The sequence below is a fragment of the Dama dama genome, chromosome 7, assembly GCF_033118175.1.
Source record: "Dama dama isolate Ldn47 chromosome 7, ASM3311817v1, whole genome shotgun sequence".
In the NCBI taxonomy this organism is placed as follows: domain Eukaryota; kingdom Metazoa; phylum Chordata; class Mammalia; order Artiodactyla; family Cervidae; genus Dama; species Dama dama.
In genome coordinates this window covers 5,568,009-5,592,500 of record NC_083687.1, presented here as the reverse complement: position 1 = coordinate 5,592,500, position 24,492 = coordinate 5,568,009, and the positions used below count along the sequence as shown (strand labels likewise).

Sequence of the window (24,492 nt, the reverse complement as noted above, 5' to 3'; positions counted from 1 at the left end):
CAAAATGATTCACTTATATACATGCTTTTTTAAAAAATATATTTTCCATTATGGTTTATCATAGGATATAGAATATAGTTATATGTGGAATCTAAAATATGACATAGATGAGCCTAGATACTCTTTTATTTTCATCAGTTAATGGGATTACATAGTTGCAAGTCTCTGACCCCTCGTAGCCCAGCGGATGTAGTGGTAGCTACTTGGGCTTGGAGGGGACTGTCAGAAGAAACAGTGGAAACAGCAGTCCCTAAAATGAAGTTTACATTCTGTCATCCAAAGGTCAGCAGATGGCTTTCACTCTAAAGAGTTTTGGAATAGTGTTATTACCTCATGTCATTAACATGTAGAGATGTGTGCTCTTTTTGTTAGTATTTGCCATATATATTGAGGTGCTCCTGTGTTGGTACATGTATGTTTATAACTGTTCTATCTTCTTCTTGGATTGAACCCTCGATCATTATGTAGTGTCCTTCGTCTAATAGTCTTTGTTTTAAAGTCTATTTTGTCTTATATGAGTATTGTTAATCTAGCTTTCTCATGAATTCCGTTTGCATGGAATACGTTCTCCTATCCCCATACTTTCAGTCTGTAAGTATCCCTAGGTCTGCGGTGGGTCTCTTTTAGACATCATATATATAGGTCTGGTTTTTGTATCGACCCAGCCAGTCTATGTCTTTTGGCTGGTGCATTTAATCTATTTACATTTAAAGGTAATTATCGATATGCACGATGCCATTGCCATTTTCTTAATTGTTTTGGCTTTACTTTTTGTAGGTCTTTTCCTTCTCTTGTGTTTTCTGTTTAGAGTAGTTCCTTTAGCGTTTGTTGTAAAACTGGTTTAGTGGTACTGAATTCTCCTAACTGTTGCTTGTCTGTAAGACTTTTGATTTCTCCATTAAATCTGATCGAGAGTTTTGCTGGGTGGAGTGTTCTACCACGTAGATGTACACGTTTTCCCCTTTCATCACGTGAAATATATCGTGCCATTCCTTTTGGGCTTGTAGAGTTTCTGTTGAGAAGTCAGCTTATGGGATTTCTCTTATATGTTATTTGTCTTTTTCCCCTATTGCTTTTAATATTTTAATTTTAATATTTTTGTCAGCTTGATTACTGTGTGTCTTGGTGTGTTCCTCCTTGGGTTTATCCTGCCTGGAACTCTCTGTGCTTCCTGGGCTTGCTTGACTGTTTCCTTTTCCTGTGTTAGGGAAGTTTTCAGCTATGGTCTTCAAATGTTTTCTCAGGTCCTTTCTTTCTTTCTTCTCCTAGGACCCCTGTAATGTGAATATTGGTGTGCTTAATGTTGTCCCAGAGGTCTCTCAGGCTGTCTTCATTTATTTCATACTTTTTTCCGTATTATATTTTGCAGCAGTTTTTTCCACCTTTCTGTCTTCTAGGTCACGTATCTGTTCTTTTGCCTCAGTTATTCTGCTATTGTTTCCTTCTAGTGTGTTGTTCATTTCTGTTTGTTTTTTAGTTTTTCTAGGTCTTTGGTAAACATTTCTTGGATCTTCTCAATCCTTGCCTTCATTCTTTTTCTGAGATCCTGGATCATCTTCACTGTCATTATTCTGAATTCTTTTTCTGGAAGGTTGCCTATCTCCAGTTCGTTTACTTCTTTTTCTGGGAATTTATCTTGTCCCTTCATCTGGGACATAGTCCAGTTTCTTTTCATTTTGGTTAGCTTTCTGTGATTGTGGTTTTGGAGGCTATGGGATTATAGTTCTTGCTTCTGCCTGCCCTCTGGTGGATGAGTGTAAGAGGCTAGTGCAGGCTTCCTGATGGGAAGGAAGGACTGGCTGTGGGGAGAACTGGGACTTGCCCTGGTGGGCAGGGCCGTGCTCAGTAAAGAGTCCAGTTGTCTGCTGATGGGTGGGGCTGTGCTCCTTCCCTGTTAGTTGTTTGGCCTCAGGTGACTCAGTCCTGGAGTCTGTAGGCTTTGTGTGGGTGTTAAGTTGCCCCCTGGTGGGTGTTGAGGGGCTTCCCCGGTGGCTCAGAGGGTAAAGCATCTGCCCGCAATGCGGGAGACCTGGGTTCGATCCCTGGGTTGGGAAGATCCCTTGGAGAAGGAAATGTCAACTCACTCTGGTACTCTTGCCTGGAAAATCCCATGGATGGAGAAGCCTGTAGGCTACAGTCAGTGGTAAGCTACAGTCTATGGTAGGCTACAGTCTGTGAGGTCACAAAGAGTCAGACACAGCTGAGTGACTTCACTTTCACTTTAAGTTGCTTCAGTCGCATCTGACTCTGTGACTCTATGGACTGCAGCCCGTCAGGCTCCTCTGTCCATGTGATTCTCCAGGCAAGAATACTGGAGTGGATTGCCATGTCCTCTTCCAGGGAATCTTCCCAACCCAGGGATTGAACCTGTGTCTCTTACCTCTCCTGCATTGGCAGGTGGGTTTTTACCACCAGTGCCAGCCAGGAAGCGCTGTGGTGGGGCTAATGGCAACCTCCAAGAGGACTTAGCCCAATGTATGGTCCCAGGACTGCTGCTGCTGGTGCCCCATCCCTGTGACAGGCCACTGATGACCCATCCTCCGCAGGAAACCCTCAGACACTGACAGGAAGGTCTGGCTCAGTCTCCTGTAGAGTCACTGCTCCTTTCCCCTAGGTCCTTTGTGCCCTCCTACAGTGCAATCTCTGTTTCCCCCAGTCCTGTGGAAGTCCTGTAATCAAATCGCATTGGGGCCTAAAGCCTTCACAGCAATGCAAGAGTGTCTTTGGTATTATAGATCTCCAGTTAGTGGGTTGCCCACCTGGCAGGTATGAGATTTGATTTTATTGTGATTGCACCCCTCCTACTGTCTTGTTGTGGCTTCTCCTTTGTCCTTGGAAGTGGTGTATCTTTTTTTCGGTGGGTTCCAGTGTCCTCCTGTTGATGGTTGTTGAACAGCTAGTTGAGATTTTCGTGTTCTTGCAGGAAAAGATGAGCTCACGTCCTTCTATGCTGCTTGAACCAATCTTGTAAGATGTATTTTTAATACTAAAATAAATGAATAATTCTTGATAGCTGATTTTATCATTTTGAAAACAAGACTAGGTTTATTCTTGAAGGCAGGAATTTTATTCTCACCTCTGACATTATTCCCGTTCACTGGGGTTTCAGTTTCATTGACAAAACCCTGATATCTGAGATGTGTGCTCTTTTTGAAAATGCTAATTGTTTTACAAGTTGAAAGCAGAACCTTTGGAAAACTCAAAAATCTTCCTTGAGATGATTTTACCCAGAACATTGATCCTTGTTTTAGGAATTACTGTTGTAAGTGATTCAAACTTGGAGATAGCTTTTAGGGGTTGGGAAGAGGTGGGCAGAGGACCAGATCGTTGAGGCTGCGTTTCGGAAACTCGAGCTGGGGCCCAGCTCTGCCTGCGTGTCTGCTGGAGACGCTGAGCAGTCTTCTGCTTTGTCTTGGCAGTTCAGCACAAGCGCAGGTTTCTAGGAAGCTATCTGATGAGAGAGTAGGTGTGATGATGTTAGCCTGAGGGAATTTTAAGTGATTTTAACTCAGGGAGTGGGTAACTTTCATTTTGAAAATTTCATTCTAGCCTTGGTGTAGAAGGAAAGAATTGAGGCAGAAACATGGTGAGTGGAGATGCTGTCTCCATAGTCCAGGACAAAGGAAACTGAGGCTCAGGTGGAGATGGGAGTCTGATTTAGAAATATTTCCTACAGGAATTGAAGAGATAATTATAAATATTTTGCTGGTGTTTCTGTCTGCTAGCTTTCATTTAGGAAACATGGCTTGATTAGGAATCATGCTACATGGATTGACAGGAGCAACTGAAAAAGCCTAGACTGTCTGCTTCATCTGTTTTCAGAAAATTGATTTTGAAATATCTAAATAAATTATTTTAACCATTTTAGAGCATAGCTTTAGTTATGAACCATGAAACCTCTTGAACAATGAAAATGACATTTTGTAAAGAGATTTGACATTAGCAGATAAAGGATGTAGTAAAGTGTTTTGTTTATAAAACCTTAATAAAATTTTATTGTCCTGAACTAGTACACTTAACATTTCTTGGGGATACTGAGAGTCTTTGGTTGCACTGAAATTGCAGCAGACTGTCCCACTTTATTAACTGTTCATATGTTTTGACTCACAAAATTAGGATTTTTTCATTATTAGATACAATATATAAAAAATGACTTCATTTTGCATTTTGGTCAACATTTTTTCACAATATAGTATTTATTAGATGTTTTTAAAGCAATAGTTTTATTTATAAAGTGTTGAAAATTAGGTTTGATAAATTAATTCATGAATTACTTTTAATTAACAAAATGATTAAAGAAACAGGTTACCCTATATATATGCTGAAGCTGAAACTCCAGTACTATGGCCACCTGATGCAAAGAGCTGACTCATTTGGAAAGACCCTAATGCTGGGAAAGATTGAAGGTGGGAGGAGAAGGGGAGGACAGAGGATGAGATGGTTGGATGGCATCACCGAATCAACGGACATGAATTTGAGTAAACTCTGGGAGTTGGTGATGGACACAGAAGCCTGGCATGCTGCAGTCCATGGGCTTGCAAAGAGTCAGACACGACTGAGCGACTGAACTGAACTGATACCCTGTATAAAACCAGAGGATATCCTTCAGTTTCTTTTTTTGTCTTAAGAAGGTTTTCTTTAGTGAACTGTCAAATGATTTATTAGTAGAATACAAGAGCTATATATTTGATACAGTTGAATCCAAAAGAAATCCTTTACTTTTGGTGTTTTATTTAAGTGACTTAAGTATCTTTATTACTTTGAATGAATGTTTTAAGTTTCTTTAGTTCAGATTCTTATAGAATAAGAGGACTTTCTCGAAAAAAGAGAGAAATATAGGCACAGGGACATATAATGTTAATATTATTGCACTAAAATATGTCAGAGGCTCACATTTCCATGATACACGTTCAACCTGACACACAATATTTAGGAATAAGGCTTTGGCTCTTACATTTTGTTTATAGATCAATTGGGGGTCATATTTCAGTGTTGAATACTTTGAATTGCCTTCAGATCATTTCAGTTCAGTCGCTCAGTCGTGTCCGACTCTTTTTGACCCCATAGACTGCAACACGCCAGGCCTCCCTGTCCATAACCAACTCCTGGAGTTTAATCAAACTCATGTCCATCAAATCGGTGATGCCATTCAGCCATCTCCTCCTCTGTCATCCCCTTCTTCTCCTGCCTTCTATCTTTCCCAGCATGAGGGTCTTTAACAGAGTCAGTTCTTCACATCAGGTGGCCAAAGTATTGGAGTTTCAGCTTCACATCAGTCCTTCCAATGAACACCCAGGACTGATCTCCTGTAGGATGGACTGGTTGGATCTCCTTGCAGTCCAAGGGACTCTCAAGAGTGTTCTCCAACACTATAGTTCAAAAGCATCAATTCTTCGGCACTCAGCTTTCTTTATTGTCCAAGTCTCACATCCATACATGACTACTGGAAAAACCATATTTGGACTAGATGAACATTTGTTGGCAAAGTAATGTCTTTTCTTTTTAATAAGCTGTCTAGGTTGGTCATAACTATTCTTCCAGGGAGCAAGCGTCTTTTAATTTCATGGCTGCAGTCACCATCTACAGTGATTTTGGAGCCCCCCAAAATAAAGTTTGTCACTGTTTCCATTATTTCCTCATCTATTTGCCATGAAGTGATGGGACTGGATGCCATGATCTTTTTCTGAATGTTGAGTTTTAAGCCAGCGTTTTCACTCTCCTCTTTCACTTTCATCAAGAAACTCTTTAGTTCTTCTTCACTTTCTGCCATAAGGGTGGTGTCATCTGCATATCTGAGGTTATTGATATTTCTCCCGGCAATCTTGATTCCGGCTTGCGCTTCATCCAGCCCAGCATTTCTCATGATGTACTCTGCATATAAGTTAAATAAGCAGGGTGACAATATATAGACTTGACGTACTCCTTTCCCAATTTGGAACCAGTCTGTTGTCCCATGTCCAGTTCTAACTGTTGCTTCCTGACCTGCATACGGATTTCTCAAGAGGCAGGTCAGGTGGTCTGGTATTCCCATCTCTTGAAGTATTTCCCACAGTTTGCTGTGATCCACACAGTCAAAGACTTTGACATAGTCTATAAAGCAGATATAGATGTTTTTCTGGATTTCTCTTTCTTTTTTGATGATCCAGCGGATGTTGGCAGTTTGATCTCTGGTTCCTCTGCTTTTTTAAAATCCAGCTTGAACATCATGGTTCATATGTTGTTGAAGCCTGGCTTGGAGAATTTTGAGCATTACTTTGCTAGAGTGTGAGATGTGTGAATTGCCTTAGTATGTTTATGAGATATTCTTGGTTTCTTACAGTAACATGGTTGTCAAAATGAAGGAATGAATGTGTGTGTGTGTGTGTGTGTGTGTGTGTATGTATGTATGTGTGTGCATATACTTTTGCATGTAACCAGTTTCACAGTGACTGAGCGATAAATGAAAGTCTCTCTCCCTGATTTCTTTGTCATCCTAGGATTTAGTGCTATGTGATTGGTTGCTTATAGCAATTTAGAAACCAATTTAGAAGTTTTCCCATTTTTATTTTGAAAGATAATATTTTTGTGACCAGAGGCTTTTTCATGAACTCAGGTGGACACTCCCCTCTTACTCTCTGTTTTGCCCCCTTTTTGTTTACTTCCAGACTCAGGCACATATGTAAGATTGACTCTGTAGAACTCTGGTCACATGGTTAGCTTTAGTGAAAGGATGGATCAGCTTTCTTTAGAATTCTTTGATTTAAAAATTAGAACAGTGTCCTTAAATTTTAGGAACACCCTACTCTTGCATTCTCTCGTCCCCATTTTGCATTTATTATTCAGATAAGTTCAGTCTGAGGCCTTTGGTGTGGTTATTTACCCACTTCTCTGCTTTCAGTTAACAGCCAGGTCCTTGCCTGCTGTGCAGTCCGACGAGAGACTCCAGCCTCTGCTCAACCACCTCAGGTAACAACACCAAGGCCACCCTGTTGTGCTTGTAAGTGCAGCCCCAGCACCGTGGGTGAAGCGCCACCGTGGGTGAAGCGCCTTTCGGGGCTAGAATCTCCACAGAGGTTTTCTGTTTTCCTTTTCTTTCTTTCTTTCTTTCCCCCTTTAATTCTGTGATTTAGGTTCTTAGTGCCATGGGCTTGTTACTCTTGACCTCAGGGCACTATAGAAAGTTCTTTTATTGAATAACAGTGTGTATAACTGGTTATTAAGTTAAAATGAGTACCGGTGACTGACTTGAGAAAGATTTCAAAGGGAATGAGCCAATTTCTTAACTGTGAGACTAAGGCAGACTTGTGGAACCTGCATATATTTTACTGGGAGTAGTTGAGATAAGTTTTATTTGTTTTCTGAATTGAAAAAAAAATTATCCTCATTATTTAAAAAGCAAACTTAGAAAATACAGAAAAGGAGGAAGAAAAGCATGTAATCACTGTACTTTTATATAATTAGCTATTTTTTTCATTTTTTTCTGTTATTAAAATGTCTCCAAAATCTTAATTTTATTTTCTTATGTGGTTATCCTATAGTGTATTTATCGTTCATTGCAGAGAATTTAGACCACTTTTCATTCTTTCCACTAGTACAAAAAATGCTGTATGTAAACCTTCATCTGTATTTTTGATCACACCCTTAGCATAGGTTTTCAAAAGTGGAATTTGTCAAAGCATATGAATCATTTTAAAGATTTAAGTATATTTATTTCTTTTTCAAAAACCTATTCTACTTATGCTCTCATGTACAAGATCCTCCATGTTGCTGTACCCTGAACAGATGAGACAGTGAGAACAGTTGCTAATTTAATAGGTTTACCATAGGGATACTATTGGTATTATGTACCTTGCATTGACTGTGTTAAGGGTGATTTTAAAACATTTTAATTATCCATTTTATTTTAAGGTAGTTTTAATTCTCTGTATCTTTGACCATTTATTTATAGCATTTCTTGGTTTTATATGATCTTATGTACTTCAGATATAAATACCAGCTTCCCTGGTGGCTCAGCGGGTAAAGAATCCCTCTGCAATGCAGGAAACACAGGAGAGATGGATGGGTTTGATCTTTGGGTTGGGAGGATCCCCTGGAGGAGGAAATGGCAACCTACTCCAGTATCCCTGCCTGGAGAATCCCCAGGAACAGAGAAGCCTGGTGGACTACAGTACATGGGGTCACAAAGAGTCAGACAGGACTGAGCGAATGAGCACACACTGTAGATATAAAGGATAGTAACTCTTCATTGTTTTTGTTACAAACATTTTTTTCTGAATGTTTTTTTTTATTATGTTGCATTATCTAGCATGCCTAAATTTTCAAGTTTTATGTAGCTAAGCACCTTTAGTGTTTTCCTTTATGGTTTCTTTTTATTCTTCTGAAACCTAGGGTGCCACTGCTTGGTCAGAAATTGGCCTGGAGTTTATTTCCAGTATCTTTCAGTGTTGCTCATCCTTCCCCCTGACTCCGCAGTCCCTCTTTTCCTCCTCTCCTGCCTTCTCTGCAGTGGGGAGGGTGGGGTCCAGGCTAACATTTCTTGAGGGCCTGGGAGCAGCCTGAAGACTGCACACTTGTTAAGCTTCCTGAGAGCTCTGTGGCCTGAGGTGTCCTCTTCCCACCCCCAGCCCAACCCCAGTGTCTCCCTCTGGTACTGGCTTTGCCCTCTTTATAGCATTTCACATCATCGCTGCAGGGATTCTGTCTCCCCAGTTTCCCATGGGATGACCTGAGAACACCTCAGCCTGGCCTCCGAGGTCCTTCTGGAAGGAGCCGGCCTGACTCTGGACTTTGTCTCAGGGCCCACGCGCTGACTTCTGCCAGCGGGGCCCCTCCCAGTGCCAGGCCTGTGCTTGCCCCCCGCAGGGACTGCTCTCCCCCTTCCTCTACTTCTGTGACCCGACTAAAGACCACTTGTCTTCGTTTGCCTCCTCTGATGAGCTCTCCCAGACCACCTGGTTCTCACCCTGCCCCTGCCCAGCGACCATTCTTGGTTTTATGTGCGTTCCTGTAATAACCAGTGGCTCCTGTGTCACAGCACTTGGGCTGTCGTCATCGCTTGCTGCTTCACCTGATTTCTCCAGTAAAGTATGAGAGCTGCAAAGTGCCTTTCATAATAGGTCTTCCTTATGTGTTTTGTTGAATGAATGAATATATATTATACCAGTGATATTTTTAAAAATAATTTTTTCATTTATTTATAACTGCGCTAGTTCTTTGTTGCTTTGTGTGGGCTTTGTCTTAGTTGAGGTGAGTAGGGCCTGCTCCTTGTTGAGGTGTGAGGGCTTCTCATGGCCGTGGCTTCTCCTGTTGCCGTGCACAGGCTCTGGGGTGCGTGGGCTTCAGAAGTTGCAGCTCTCAGGCTCTCGAGTGCGGGCTCAGTAGTTGTGCTGCGGGGACATGTAGGATGTTCCCGGACCAGTGAATGAACCCGTGTCCCCTGCATTGGTAGGTGGATTCTTACCCACTGCGCCACCAAGCAAGTCCTATTTTGTTGCTTTTTTCCTGCATGAAGTTTTTATGACTTATATAATTTATAAATCATATTATTACAGTTCTTTCTCCTGTGAAACCACTAGTTCAGAAGACACAGACCTAAAGGGTTGGATCTTACTTCTAGTCAGTGCTCAGTCCTGTGCAATAATGATGGATTCTTCTCCCTCTACTCCAGTGTGGTCATTGTCAACAAGAATTTAGATTAACTACTGACACTTTGAGTCCTTGAAACATGCACAAACTGTACATTCATTTAGGGCTTTCATTCTCTGTGGAATTCACTCTTGGCTGGTTGCTAGGCAACCAGGGCTGGATGCTACATGTGATATGCACCAACCGATGTTGCTGTTTTTATTATTTTTAAATCAAATGGTTTCTTGTTTCATTACCATGTCAGAGTCATCTGTATGTAGGGCAGTAGCTGATGTGCATAGTTTGACACTTTCTATTATACAAAATAACCTTGTGAAAGTCTTTCAAGCATACTGAATTGTCTCTTTTGGCTGTTTAAATATAATGTTTTCCTCTTACCTTCTTTTTGCTTAGATCAAAATACGAAAGAGTACTGTTTAGTTTGAAAGATCATAATGATAATCTTGTTAGAAAAAATAATCATCATTCATTTGTATGAACTGTATAGTTTAAATATAACCTAGAGGGGAAGAACATTAGGAGGTTGAAATTGAAATCATTATTAGGTCTAATTTTGTTTAGTGCCTTTAATGATCAAAGAGGAATGATGAGTAGCATTTTAATTAAATTTGTCAATAAAACTAATATGGTGGATGACACCAATACCTGTAAAAATGAAAGTAGCTATAGGGAAATTCTCAAGTCATTTTACAGGGTTTAGACGTTGAAAGAGAGTTATTCTAACATTTTGCCAACCTAGTATTTTAGGATATTGCTTGACAATATACATAATTCTGAGAATGTAGAGGCACTGTGCCTAGATTTTCTTAGTTGAACTTACTTCTATAGTTAAAAGTTAAATTAACCACAGGAAAGCATTTTGCTTCAATCTCTTATGGAAATGCAAGCTCTTCATTAGTGGCATCCATCAGGAACTGAGTGCCTATATTGTGCTTGGAATAAAAAATTAAGACAATTTATGTTCTCAAGAAATTTACATTTTGATTTCATTTAAGTGTGCGGTTCATGGGGTCGCAAAGAGTCAGACATGACTGAGCGACTGAACTGAACTGAAGTGTGTTTAATTTCATTCAAGAGGTTTATGAATGTAATGTGTAAGTGCCTGTGGCAGAAGGTAGTAGAACAAAATGGTGAATGTGTTTTTCAATCAAGTTCTTGGTGAAAATGAAAAAATGTGTTTTATTTTTACTTAAAAAAACTGAAGGAAATTTTTGGCCAACCCAATAGAATTTGGAAAAATAGAAACAAATTCTGCCTCCCTAATATAACTGCTGCTAGGTTTTTGTTGTAATTGTTGTGATCTCTGTGCATATTTTTATGTAATAAAAATTTAAATGGTTAAACTTTAAAAACATTCTTTTTCACTTAATATATCATACCTATGTGATAAAGGAGAAGATTACTTTTCATGGCTCTAATTTTAAGTGATTTGTAATATTTAGTTGAGGATATATGTATCTATCTTTACGTCACCATTCCCATTTTACTGGATATTTAGGCTTTTTTGTTGACTAAACCTGTGAAGAAAAACTGCAGACTCTGAGCAGCGTGTGTGACCAGGCGCGGCCCTGGTGGAGAAGGGGTGCTGCGCTGACCATGAGGGGGAGGTGTTGCCCGGCAGCGGGCAGGGCGGGGAGCGGGACCTGGGCCGGCAGACCGTGTCTCCTTCCTTGGGCAGGAGAGGCGAGAGAGTGGCCACACTTCTAACAAGGGAGTCAGTCACTTGATGAAGACAGAATTCAGAATAATGAATTTTAAAACTTACAGTGCGTCTGGATTAGGAAATTTTATTGTAGCCCTAACAAATTATCAGAAATTGAATGGATCAAAATAGCACTTAGTTTTTTCATACAGGTCAGAAATGTGACTTGGGCCTCCCCAGGCTAAATTCCAGATGTCAGCAGGGCTGTGGCTCCTGTTGGAGGCTCTGGGGCAGAATTTGGTGCTATGCTTATCTGCGTTGTTGGCCGGGTTTAGTTCCTCGAGGAGGTGGGCCTGAGGTCCCCTCTCCCTTGCAGGCTGCCGCAAGGGCCGCGTTCCTGCCTCTGCCGCCCTCGCCCCCGTGGCCGCTCTGTGGTCCTCCATGTGGCCCCTTCCCTCAGCCAGCAGCTGTGTACCAGTCCTCCTCGTTTGCAAGGGTGACTTATTTGGCTGCATATCTGCCTCCTCCCTGAGAAAGCTTTCTGCTTTACAGGCTCATGTGGTTGGATTGCCCACATGGATACCCAGGAGAATCACCCCACCTCAAGGTCCTTCATCTTAATTACATCTTCAGTGGCCTTTTTGCTACATAACCTAGCGTGTTCATGGGTGAACATCTTTGGAAGCCATTGATCTGCCTATTACAGTGAGGGTTTTCTCTTGGATTGAAGACAGCTTTTAATATCATTCCCTTTCATCAGTTTTACAAGTAAACCACTTCATTTATGTACAATACTGAATTACCCTGGGTTTTATAGTTAGGTCACTTTGTTAGCTTAACATGTTGGAAAGTTGAAAAAACAGTTAACATTGATTTTTGTAAGAATATAAAGTACTGATTTTCTTTTCAGTGATATAGAAAGAAGATAGGAAAATCTTTCCTTGCTTGTTCAACTGGCCATCCAGCCAAGGCCAAAAGATACCTTTGTAAATAGTAGACTTTGTAATGAGATTGTATGTTTTGGCGCTGACTTGGGAGTGTAGATGCAGGGTCACAAATCTTTTAGCATCTGAAGAGTTAGTTTTGTTTATCGTTGATTTAACACACATTACGAGGACTACTTGGTGCCAGATATGATGTTAGGTTCTAAGGATACGTATTCACTTTTGAACTTAAACAGCTGATTGTTGGTCAGAAAAGAGAATCTTGACTAAAGTGATCACAGTAAGTTATGGTGACTGTTAGCGTAGGAGCGGACCTGACCCTGGGCTCACGGCCCCCACGGCGCTGTGTCCACGCAGCTTGTTCCCAGCCCGAGGGTCACGTGTCCGTTCATCCCCTGAGTCCAGGGTTTCTTAGGCATTTATGCCTTGTGGATGCTGTCATTCTTCCTAGAAAGCAGTTTATGATTATTTATGTTTTTCAAGTAGTTTCATTGCCTGTAGTTATTAAATTCCCCATTCTTTACTCATTGAGTTTCTTTAAAATATTGATTGTCCTGTAGTTGAGTAACAAAGAAAATTATTTTACACTGTGTTAGGCATAAAGCCCTAACAGAGTACAAAATGGTGACGATATTATGGAAAACGGTTTTCCTTAAACGCCTGAGAAAGCGTGGTAGTTACTGTGATATATTAGCAGCTAAAGAGCTTTGCAGTAGAACTTTCTGTGATGATGGACGTGTTCTGTACCTGCGCCATTCAACCCAGTAGCCAGCAGCTGCTTAGGCTGTTGCGTACTTGAAGTATAGCTCCTGTGTTTCTATTTTAATTCATTTAAATTTAAGTAGTCGGTCTAACTGATGCTTATTGGATTGGACAACACATTTCTCTGTCATACTTGAAATGTGTTTAGATAATCATGTATTTTAAAGAGTATACTAACGGTGTTTAGATGAATGGATTTGGATTTCTCAGTCTGCGATGGTCATGCCCACGGTCCTGGGGCTCGGCCGCGGCCGCCCCGCCCCCGGGGTAGGTGGGCCCATCGCCCGGAGCCGCCCTCCGTGCTGGCGCTGTGGGAGGAGCGCGGTCAGGGGTGTTCAGGCTGCACAGCGGGTGAGCTGGGGTCCTTCCTGGGTCTGTGAGCTGCCTGGTGGCACATGTGACCTGTGGAAATTTGCAAGTCTACATGTTTGTGTTCTGGCAACCGGACACAATTCACAGTAAAAACAAAACTAAATTTGATAGATTGGACTGAGGTAAGCCAGACAGCCCAGACTCACCAAAAGTGAACGGTGCCCTCTCAGCTGTTTGTAGCTACTGTGTAGAAAGTAGCTCTAAAAAGATAGTACAAAGGGAATAAGAAGCCCGTTTGTAATTGAGCTGCTGTGGTCCTCGGTGGGCAGCAGACACGCCGTCCACAGGAGGCCCCCAGGGACCTGGGTCATAGGGCGTGCCATGTCCCCAGCCTCACGGGGGCCCCTCCTGGTCGCCAGCCCGCATTCCTGGGCCTCTGTCATGCTCTCGGCTCTGTTTGCCTCGCAGCAGTGTCGCTGGCTGAAATGGTCATTTTTATGTGTTCATTTGATTTTTGTGTTTGTCTGTGATGTATGCTCCATGAGAGCAAGGCGTCTGTCTGTCCTCCTGTTTTCCTTTCTCCCTGTTACGGCAACACGGCTGCACTTCAGGGAGACTCCTGGATGAGCCAGTGCTGGGAGAAGACCGTTTTAGGTTTTAAAATTTACCTCTCACTTAGGTTTTTTAAGCTACTAAATGTTGAGATTGAATGAGATGGTAGTTTAGACAAAACATTGGTGAATTTTGTCAGTTTCAAGGAAGCTCTTGGAAACAGTAAAGAAACACTCTTTATACTTTGTAGAAATTCAGTGCTGGTTTTACCTTTTGTTTTGGCACTTGGGACTCTTTCTCAGAGTCAGTAGCTAACTGGGGAGAGTCCTTTCTTTTTGTCTGCGTGATTTTAGAAAGACCCCCATGTTTTTCCTCCAGTGACATATACAATTGTTGAAGACTGTATTTAAAAACAGAATAAAACCAAACCTGTTATGAACCTTGTTGTTTTGATCTGTGAAATGAAAGCCTTAACGTGATGAGCCATTGGTAATGGTTGTGCAAGAGCAAAGGCGTGTGCAGGAAGCGTGTGACGGGATCTCTGGACGTGACTTGTCATAATCATCCTCATTAGCTGTCCTCTTCATCTCCTCTTCCTCCAAAACCCCACCAAACCCCAATCTCGTGTTCCTGGTTTTCTGTTATTAGGGGATAGCTGTGGTTGGGCATTGTAGCGTGCCTCAGCCTGTGACAGCCCATCTCAGAAGTGTTCCGCCCTCTGTGAGTTGTGGGGGAATGAGACGATGACCGTCAGTTCAGTGTCTTAGTTCCACTGGATGTTAGAGCTTTATTTCACACCCAACCATCCTCAGCTTTTCATAACCAGTCTCTCAGGCAACTTTTTCTTTATTGTAATCATTTGACCATCCTGGGTCAAAGTCCAGTCAAAACAGCCTCTACTTAAGGAGTCATTCTACTTGCAGAATATGCCGAGAATGTAAAGGAATATGAAAAAATGTAACCATGAAACTAGAGATCTTTTGGGTGTGGCGTAAGTGTTTATAAAGGGGGGCTTCCCTGGTGGCTCAGAGGTTAAAGCGTCTGCCTGCAATGTGGGTCGGGAAGATCCCCTGGGGAAGGAAATAGCAACCCACTCCAGTATTCTTGCCTGGAGAATCCCATGGATGGAGGAGCCTGGTGGGCTCCAGTGCACGGGGTCGCAAAGAGTTGGACACAACTGAGCGACTTCACTTCACTCACTTTAAGTGTATGTGGTGAAAACACCTATGTAGTGTTGTAGAGCTACTATCTTATAGGGATATATGTATATATTTTGTTTTAAATCAATTTTATTGAAGTATAATTTATATACAATGAAAGGCACTTATTTTAAGGGTGCAGTACCATGACTTTTGACAATTGTGAGGTACAGATATTTTTGATAGAAAAATGAAATGCATCTCAGTGCTCTTGTGCTCATTGGACTGTTGCAGCTTAGAAATTGGAATACACAGGAAAATATGGGCCACATGGGAAAAGATGAGGCCAGCCTGAAACAAGGAAGAGTAGAGATTGTGCTGTTTGTAGTCCTTACCTGATGTGGAAACCCCTGTCAGCCTGGGTTTTTATTGAGTTTGTGTGCCTCTTGTCTCTTAGTTGTAAGGAAATATACATCATTATCCTTCATATTGTCTGCCGGTAGTTCTTTGGAGAGAATTTTTTTTTAATGCAAAATGGAGTAAACTTCGTGCTTATGGAAAAATAATTTACATTCAATTTATAATAGAATTTTATTGATTTTATTCTCATTGGAGTAACTGCAGGCAAAATCACGTGGGCTGACATAAGTTGGATACCATTTTAAAGGGATTTAGCTGTAGAAAGAAACTCATTCAGTTTCAGTGGTGACAGCTGTTGAGTGAATTTTTCTGTGATTCCCTCACAGCAGGAAATGATGCATTGTAACTGTGGTTCCCTGATTTCCTGCACACTCCTGACATCCAGCCTGACAGGACTGTGCTTTCTGAATGTCTGAGTAGCCTAGCTTAGGCAGAGTATTTTTTTTTTAATGTCCAAAGTAGATAGAATTGTGATTGCAAAAGTGGATATATGGGTGATAATACAAAACCTTTTGTTTGCTCTTTTCAAAATTGTTTTTCCCATTTGTGCTATGATTACACCTGAGTTTCTGTGAAAAGGTTGTCTTGGAACTTGGTATACTTTTATAGAATGATATAGGAAATTACAGTTCATTTTGAAAGATATATCAGCTTACTTTTTAATTTAAACAGAAATATGTTTCCTTGATGCAGAGGTCAGTTTTGATTACTTGTGCTGCTTTCTTCACTGTTTTTTTATTTGGTATCAGTTTTTAAATTATGATAACCTATAGCTGCCAGATAGAAAGGAGTAAACAGTGTTAACCTCTTTCAAGACTACTGGTAAATAGTTGACACAGAAAGGAAATGTGTTTTATGTATTACTGTTTTATGAACCTCAGAGTTTGTCTGTCGGTGAGGAGGGACGGCATGGAGATACTTTCTGAGGTCGGGAGGTGGGTTCTGTCCAGCCTGGGCCCCGGTCCTGTGGTCACTGGGACTCATACCTATCCCAGCATAGCTTCTTACAGATGAGAGGAGAATGGAGAGTTGTGATTAAGTGTCTGTTGAGGCAGTCTGAGTGTGGGTTGGAAAAGAATTTCCAGACACAGAAAACTGCAGAAAAGAGTGAGTTTATTAAGAACAAAGAGCAGAGATAAAGTGGGCACTTCTAGCTCACAACTCCTGACAGGCCAGGGAGAGTCGACAGTTTTTGTGAGTTAGTAGCCAATTTTTATAGCCGCAAGAAAAAGAAAGTTCCTGCTGGAATTGTTGGCAATAGGTGATTGGTTGGGTGATTGCTATAGGGTATTTACTGGAGTGGGCATCTTTGCCTAATTTAGAGTCAAAAAACTTGTTAGTGGTGATCAGGGGCTTTTGGCAATGGTAACAAAGAGGCCAAGTTAGCTTCAGAGTGACCTTGGTTCTGGGCTCTGCTTCTGTGGACCTTGGTACAAGGCCTTGCACCTGTGGCCTGGGGCAGGACTAAGCAGTGTTGAGGTGGACCATGAAGCCCAAAGACTTCCAGATAGAAATGTGTTCCCTCAACTGCCAAAGATTCAGGTTGCCTCCAAGCTAATCAGAATTCATGATGCTTCCCTAATGTAGAAATGGCGAACTATGGCTCAAGTTTGGAACCTTGATTCTCAAGCACAGTGCTGTGAAAACAGGTATGTTAACAGTCAGCTGGAGTTGCAGCTTGTATTCCGAATATGACCCGCAGAGTCTGACCTAACTGGGCAGACAGGAGTCAGGACAGGTCAGCTGGCGTCTCTCCAGGTGGACCTAGTCCTCACGGGAGGACCTTGGCAGCCTCGGGTCACTGTCTGTCCTCTGTGACCATGCTGTCAGGAGAAGCAATGAGCGCCACAGATACGGGCCACATGTGTAATTTTAAATTACTTCAGTCTCATTGATTTTAGTAATATCTTATTTAACTCACTTCAGCATGTTATCAGTATGAAAATTTATTAGTGAAATGTTTTACATTATTTTTTCATAGTAAGTCTTGGAAATCCAGTGCAGACTTTACACTCATAGAATGTCTTAATTCTGACTAAGCTGCATTTCAAGTACCGAGTTGCTACAGTTGGCTGGTGGCTACCATGTTGGACATGCAGTTTGGCACAGCTGGGTTCCGTTGAAACCTGCAGTGTTTGCAGTTGGAGTTTGGCACAGTGAAAACTTCCTAAGAATGTAGATATAGGTATAACCTTCCAAATCATCAGGTGATTCAAAGACATCTGAAGTCTACTTCAAGATTAAATATTATATGTGATAGTATAAAGAAGATAGGAAGGAAGTTTGCCTTATTCCTGACAGTCAAGGGAAGACACTGGTCAGTGTTGACTGTAGAGACGAGCCGCAGCCGAAGCATCTGAGTGCTATAAGAGGCCTGGGTGGTGATGAAGGTTACAGTCTGACTGAGGTGTTGGCCGCACCGGCAGGGCCCAGGCCGTGTCCAGGTCCAGCAGGATTGTGGAGCCCAGTGGTGAGAAGCCCCCTGAGTTTGAGTTGGGCATCTCCTAGGCCCTCCTGGAGCTGGCGATGAACTTGGAGCTCAGGGCCCAGCTGCAGAAGCTGAACATCATGGCCGCCAAGGAAATTGAAGGTGGTGGTCAGAAAGCTATCATAATCTTTGTTCCCATTCCTCAACTGAAATCTCTCCAGAAAATCCAGGTCTTGCTGGTATATGAGCTGGAGAAGAAGTTCAGTGGGAAGCATGTTGTCTTTATGGCTCAGACAAGAATTCTGCCTAAGCAAACTCGAAAAAGCTGTATGAAAAATGAGAAAAACTTCCCAGGGGCTGCACACTGGTAGCTGTGCATGACACCATCCTGGAGGACTTGGTTTTTCCAGGTGAGACTATGGGCAAGAAAATCTGCACGAAGACGGATGGCAGGCAGCTAGTAAAGCACAGCAGAACAGTGTGGAACCCAGGGTTTAGTGTTTTCTGGTGTCTATAAGAAGCTCATGGGCAAGGATATAAATTTTGAATTGCCAGAACTTCAGTTGTAAACAAATATGGCTAAATGTTATTCACAATTAAAAAACACAACTTGAGTAAAAAATCATGCAGCAAACACATCTCCTTTGATCCTCACTATAGCCCATGGAGGGGGTACTTTTCGTGACCCCTGTTATGATCCCTGTTTCCCTGTAAGGAAGTTGGAAGCAGAGTCAGCAGGCAGTGAGTGTAACAGCCAGGACTCGTGGGTCTGACTCCTGAGCTCCTCACCACGCTGCTTGGCTCTCCCTTACTCTGCTGTGCTCCCTGATTGCCTGGGCAGATTGGACTTGGGAAAATTATGAAAGTGCGGAAGAGTTGCGGCTGATTCTTAGGCTGTTGCAGCTATTCCACTACTTCTGCTCCCTCCTTCAAGTTTCTTCACAGGGCCGAGCAAGGGAAGTGATTAGAGAGGGATCACCTGTGTTGCTAGCCTGGGGCCCCTGTGTCTGGGGGCTTGGGGGCGGGGGACTCCCAGAGACCACTGAGCAGAGGTGTGATGGCCGTCTCTGCTGAGATCAGCGCCACAGCAGGAGAGGGGTTTTCCTTTATCGTGAGACCCACAACCCACTTAAGTATAATTTTTTCCGTTTGTTTCCGGCTCTTATTTTCAGCACTCAAACCTGGCTCCCTATTGAGACCTAAAGTGCTTGTTATTGTCCTTAGTGGTTTGTTGAACAGGGCTTAAAGTTTCTGTTGTTTCTACAAAGACCAGGCATGGGTCTGCCTTTCACAAGCAGATGTGTGCAGTTGTGTATATTTCACAACTCTTTGTATAGCCCCTGCATTTTTATTGTGTAAATTCAGTGTTTGTGTGGTGGTGTTTGGAGCATTGGTTCCCTGTGGCTGTGACCAACTGTGCCTTCCTGTCTTGTGATCCTCAGCCCCCCTCCTCCCTTGATTTAATGGGACTGAAAATGGTATCATGTCAAATATGGTTACGTAAATATGTGTTATGGATATTTGAAAGTCTCTTCTCCTTTCAGCTTTAATTTGTTGAAACTGTTCTTAGCTTTCTGTTTATTGTGATTTTTAACTCTATTGGAAACCTAACTCTGCTTACCTCTTACTGTTTAATGAGCAGATAATGTGGGAGGGAAAAGTTTCTCAGATGTGACTGAGTTTTAATTAAGTTGCATGTAGGCCTGTTGAACACGTAGGAAGATGCTTTTGTATATTTTGCGTACAATTAGTTCTCATCGTAGATGGATAACTTAGGACCACCACCTCAAAACAAAAAAGAAAAAATAACCAAGGACAAACATGGAATTTCTTCTGTGTAAGCTAAGGATTTGTTACACACAATTGCAAAGTTTAGTTTTCTTAGGAAGTATTATTATGCATAAGTTTAGGGTTTTAAAAGTTTTAAACTTGACAAGACCTCATTGAAGTCATGATTTAGCACTTAGATATTGCAAAAGGAGATAGGATTTGCCTTTTATCTTGATGGTTTTTGCTCAGAGACCTGTTTCACGGCCCGCCCGCTCGGTTTCAGCTCTTATTTTCCCTCTTGCCTTTGCTTGTCTTTTTTGCCTCCTAACCCTACCTCTTCATCTGTAAACTGTGAAATTTCCTTGGTTTCATTGATCTCTTTCTGCTTGTCCATCTGCTACTTGCTGAGAAAACAGACTTTTTTCTTATTCCTAAATGTCACCTCTTTATCATGTGCTTACTTTTAAACGGTCCAGCAATGCTAATACACTCACATTACATACTTTTTCTGAACTAGGTCAAAATTTAAGAGTATTTTTAATGCAAATAAAATTGTTCAACTACAAATGGTAAAAACACTGAAAGAACCAGGCCCGTGACTTTTCTGTTACTCCCTGACTGTGGTCTCCTGCTCTTCCCCTCTGCTGTCCAGGCCCACCCAGGTCACCTTCTTCTCTGGCCTTGAGCTGGCGTGGCAGGTGTCTGACCAGCCTGGACGCTGTGGTCAGTTGTCTCAAGGGCGTTCTCCGGACTCTCAGGATTCTGGACGCTGTCCCTGAGCACCCCTCTGTGGCGCTGTTTTGGGGCTGCACGTGATGTGTCCTGCCCCTGCCTTGAGAAGGGCCTGTTCTCTGCAGCCTCATCGGGGTTCTCAGCACCTCATCATGTTGCACTGTTTGCATCCTCTGGACCCATCACGACTTTGTGACTCTTCTTGGTCAAAAAAGTGCTTGATGAAGGACTGAGGAACTGTGCAGGGACTCTTGAAAGTTTATTTTTAAAAAAGGGTAATTAGAAAAGGACAACTACTGTGATAGAGAAAAAGTCTGTTATAGAGAGTCTGACAGTCTAATGGCCATTAAAAAAATAAGGTTCGTTCTGGGTTTTGTGCGTTTCTCTAGTTTGGTGAGTGCAAGTGTTTGTGGTGTTTGTACAGTGCAGTGTTACTGTTACATTTTGGCTAACACTCAGTACTTGTGGACCCACATCTTTATTCTCTGACTTTTTGGTAACTTGAGAAAAACGATACCATTTTACCTCTAGTGCCTTTCGCCTGATACTCTAGCAAATAGAAGATAAATTAGCATACAGGATGGAAATAAGCTTCTCTCAACATTGATGGATGAACAACTTGGTGGCTCAGACGGTAAAGAATCTGCCTGCAATGCAGGAGACCCAGGTTTGATCCCTGGGTTGGGAAGATTCCCTGGGGGAGGGTGTGACAACCCACACCAGTATTCTTGCCTGGAGAATTCCATGGACAGAGGAGCAGAGGTTCATGGGGTTGCAAAGAGTCCAACACAACTTGAACGACTAATACACACAATTAATGCATAGTTTGACTTATCCTTTTTCTTTTTTTACTTGTACCAAATTAGTGGCTAAACTGAGAATTAAATCAAAATTTGACTTTTTAAGATTCTCTGATTAGTCATAAATTCCACTTTATATTTGGCAGGATAATGATTAGTGAAATAATTTGAATTTTGTGACCCATTGAAATATTTTTTTGGTCCACTGTATTGAAAAAGTGACATTTGTGTTATGTCTCAATTTATTCTTTTATGGAAGGTTAGAAGCAAGAAAGCTTCTATGCTGACTAAATCCCCCTTTTTATATCAGTGACAGCGAGTGATTCTTAAAGCTGTGATTATTTAAAATGGGCTGAAAACAGTGTTTTTTGGTGGGTTTGTGTGTGTGTATCAAACCAATTGGAAATTGTTTTTACTTTTAAAAATTACAGTAAAAAAGTAGTAAAACGTTTATGTTAGTATTTCTCTATTATCCCAGTACAGTGATTAAGAAATGTTTGTTCATAAAATTGATGAAGTTTTTAAAGTCATGAAACTGAGACAATATTTTGACAGTTCATTGCACATGGTTTCACTCATTAGTGTAGCAACTGCATTATTTGAAAGCTGTGTGACATGAAGCTGCCACAGGCTCTGAGGGTGGCAGATGGTGCCTCCCTTGTCCTGGGCCTATTGGGTGTCTCATCTCACAGTTCGCTCTGCACTTCCAAGTAAAAACTAAAGGTCCTGTCTCATGAGCTAATGTGAGTTGTTCTTAAGGAGTTTTATTCTTTTATGGCAGCACTATTTGTTCCTTTTTCTTTTACCTTAATTGCCTTCCTTTCTCTGTCTGTTGCTGCCACTTTACAGTTTTTACAAAGACTTCTCTTGCCTGGAATATTATTATATTCTCCCAGCTGATTTTCCATTGTCCAATCCTTCCAATTTCTGCTTTCTTTCTCAAGTATAAACTGCTTATGTGAATTCTTGCCCCAGATATTTTTATAGTTCTTTACTGCTTACAGACCATTGGATACACTGCTTCTCATGATTTGTCTTTCTTGTATCTGAAGATCCTCCCCACCTTAGCTTCACCTGTCCATAACTAGTTCACATATGTATTAAATAGCTGTGATGTACTGACTCCTTTAACAAGGTACAAGTTAGCCTTTCTGATCCTGAATGAGTGGAGGAGAAATCTCATTCCCAATTCTTATCCCTCAGTTATTTCTATCACTTTTCTTCTGAGAGTTCCACGCTTGCCCTTACTGGGTTGGCTGGTGGCCATCTTCCTGTCTATTCATAATGTTTTTAGAAATGTCATGTCTGATAGTTTCCTTATGTTCTCTCTGTAATTATTTATACCCAGCAAATTCTTTGTGTTTATCATTGCTACCATTCTCTTTTTAACTTTTTTCCTTGAAGTTTGGCCCTTTTGCAGATCCTATCAAAGCATTGAGGAAGCATTTTTATACTGCCCTTCAGGTCCTCTTTATACATCTTCTCTTTGTACTTTGTATACTGCATTAATCTGGGCTTAGAAAACTGTTTACTGGTAACTATAATCATATGTACCTCATTTATACAAGACTTTTATATTTGTTCATGTGTTTGAGCTGAAAAGTTCTGTTCGATGATTGTGATCAATTTATACCCTAAGAAACGCAAGGGTCGAGGAGTGACCCAGCATCTCCCAGCTGGGGGACGAATTCTCTCCAGGGTCAGCTGCCTCCCTTCCCATCCTGTTTTGTTGTCCTCTGTACTTAATGGTCAAGACTGCAGTTGCTCTGTGTACTGGAATATGCTTTAGTGATTTTAGTTAGCACTTTGAATTTATTATTTCAATTGATTCCCCCAGCATTTCTGTCAGTTAGGCAGGCCTGGCATTATTAATACTATTTTATAAGTGATAATAATGCTGATGGCCAGTTTGCCAAACCAGTGATTTAAAGAACAGAAACAAGAGCAGGTCTTTCAGCCTATGCTGTTTTCATTGCCCTATGTATAAGATACATTGGAAAGTGAAATGTGTTTTTACTTTGGGGGGATTGAACCTGGGTCAGAAAGATCCCCTGGAGAAGAGAATGGCAACCCACTGCAGTATTCTTGCCTGGAGACTTCCGTGGACAGAGGAGTCTGGTGGGCTACAGTTCATAGAGTCGCAAAGAGTCAGACACGACTGAGTGACTAACACTCCACTTCACTGAAACAGTTCTTTGGTTGTGTTCTGTAAAATGTGAAATATTAAAATTAAATGGTCGCTGTTGTTTTAACTTAGCCTGAGTTTTGTATGCCATGGCACTACTAGTCTGAGGCTAAAGAGAATGAATCCCTTTATGGTATACTGTCAGAAATTTGTTACTGGAGGGAGAAATAAAACCAAAGGCCAGAAGATGTGTTTTAGGTACAGGGTCATTCTTTGTCACTCTCCCCCATTTGCTTGTCCTGCTCTCAAAGTGATTTTGACCATTCTTAGCCCATAGAGGGGGGATTGTTGGGAGGGGACATCTGCACTTGTGACACTTTCCTCGCCAGTGGCTGCAGTGTCTTGAGATAGCCTGTAGTTTTGCTTCATAATCTGTACCCATTGTTTAATCAGTGACTTGATTGATTGTAGAACAGCTTTTCTACAGTGTCTTGAAAGAAAGTGAAAGTGAAGCTGCTCGGTTGTGTCTGACTCTTTGCGACCCCATCCCTGCGACTACCAGGCTCCTCCATCCATGGAATTTTCCAGGCAAGAATACTGGAGTGGGTTGCCGTTTCCTTCTCCAGGGGATCTTTCCCACCCAGGGATTGAACCTGGGTCTCCCACATTGCAGGCAGATACTTTACCATCTGAGCCACCAGGGCAGCCCTTGAGAGCATCTTGAGGGCATACGTTAACCAGCAGCAAGAAGCTCTAGTGCCAAGCAGTAGAGAGCAGAGCATCTGGAATCCCTTGTGATTGTCACAGTACTTTAGTCCAGAACTTCCTTTAGTTGTGGGGTCTGCATGAACCCCTGTTTGACTGTGGTTTTCTGTGTAACCATGTGGTTCCTGGATGTCTGATGTCTGCATCAGAGTCCCTGTTGATGGAGCTGTGGGTGTGGAGTTGTATCAAGGAGATGATGAAGTGTACAGGTGGAGACTTTAGGTAGAATGAACCATGTTGCATTTCCTCATTTCTAAATATACAAGACGACAGTGTATCACAGGGAAGAGAGTAGTGTGGTGTAGTGAAGAGACAGGAAGTTGGGAGTCAAAAGTTTGAATTCCTGCTGCACTGCTGACTTGCTCTCTGATCTCAGAAGTTACCCTCTTCTCAAATATACAGTAAACTCACTTGCTTGGGGCTGTTGTGAGGATATAATTAGAGGATATGGATGAGGACTCCACACATGTAAGGGCT

The 24,492-nt window shown here is 41.8% G+C and overlaps 1 protein-coding gene and 1 pseudogene across 2 annotated transcripts in view; both read left to right on the top strand.

Moving 5' to 3' along the window:
- The window catches only part of PRIM2 (DNA primase subunit 2), a 301,960-nt gene that overhangs the window by 177,595 nt on the left and 99,873 nt on the right, over window positions 1-24,492 (top strand). For both annotated transcript variants that reach the window (XM_061146329.1, XM_061146328.1), the window contains exon 8: window positions 6,878-6,945. In XM_061146329.1, coding sequence (XP_061002312.1) covers window positions 6,878-6,945 — 68 coding nt within the window. The remainder of the gene's footprint in view (window positions 1-6,877; window positions 6,946-24,492) is intronic.
- On the top strand, window positions 16,995-18,392 carry LOC133059337 (small ribosomal subunit protein eS7-like; annotated as a pseudogene).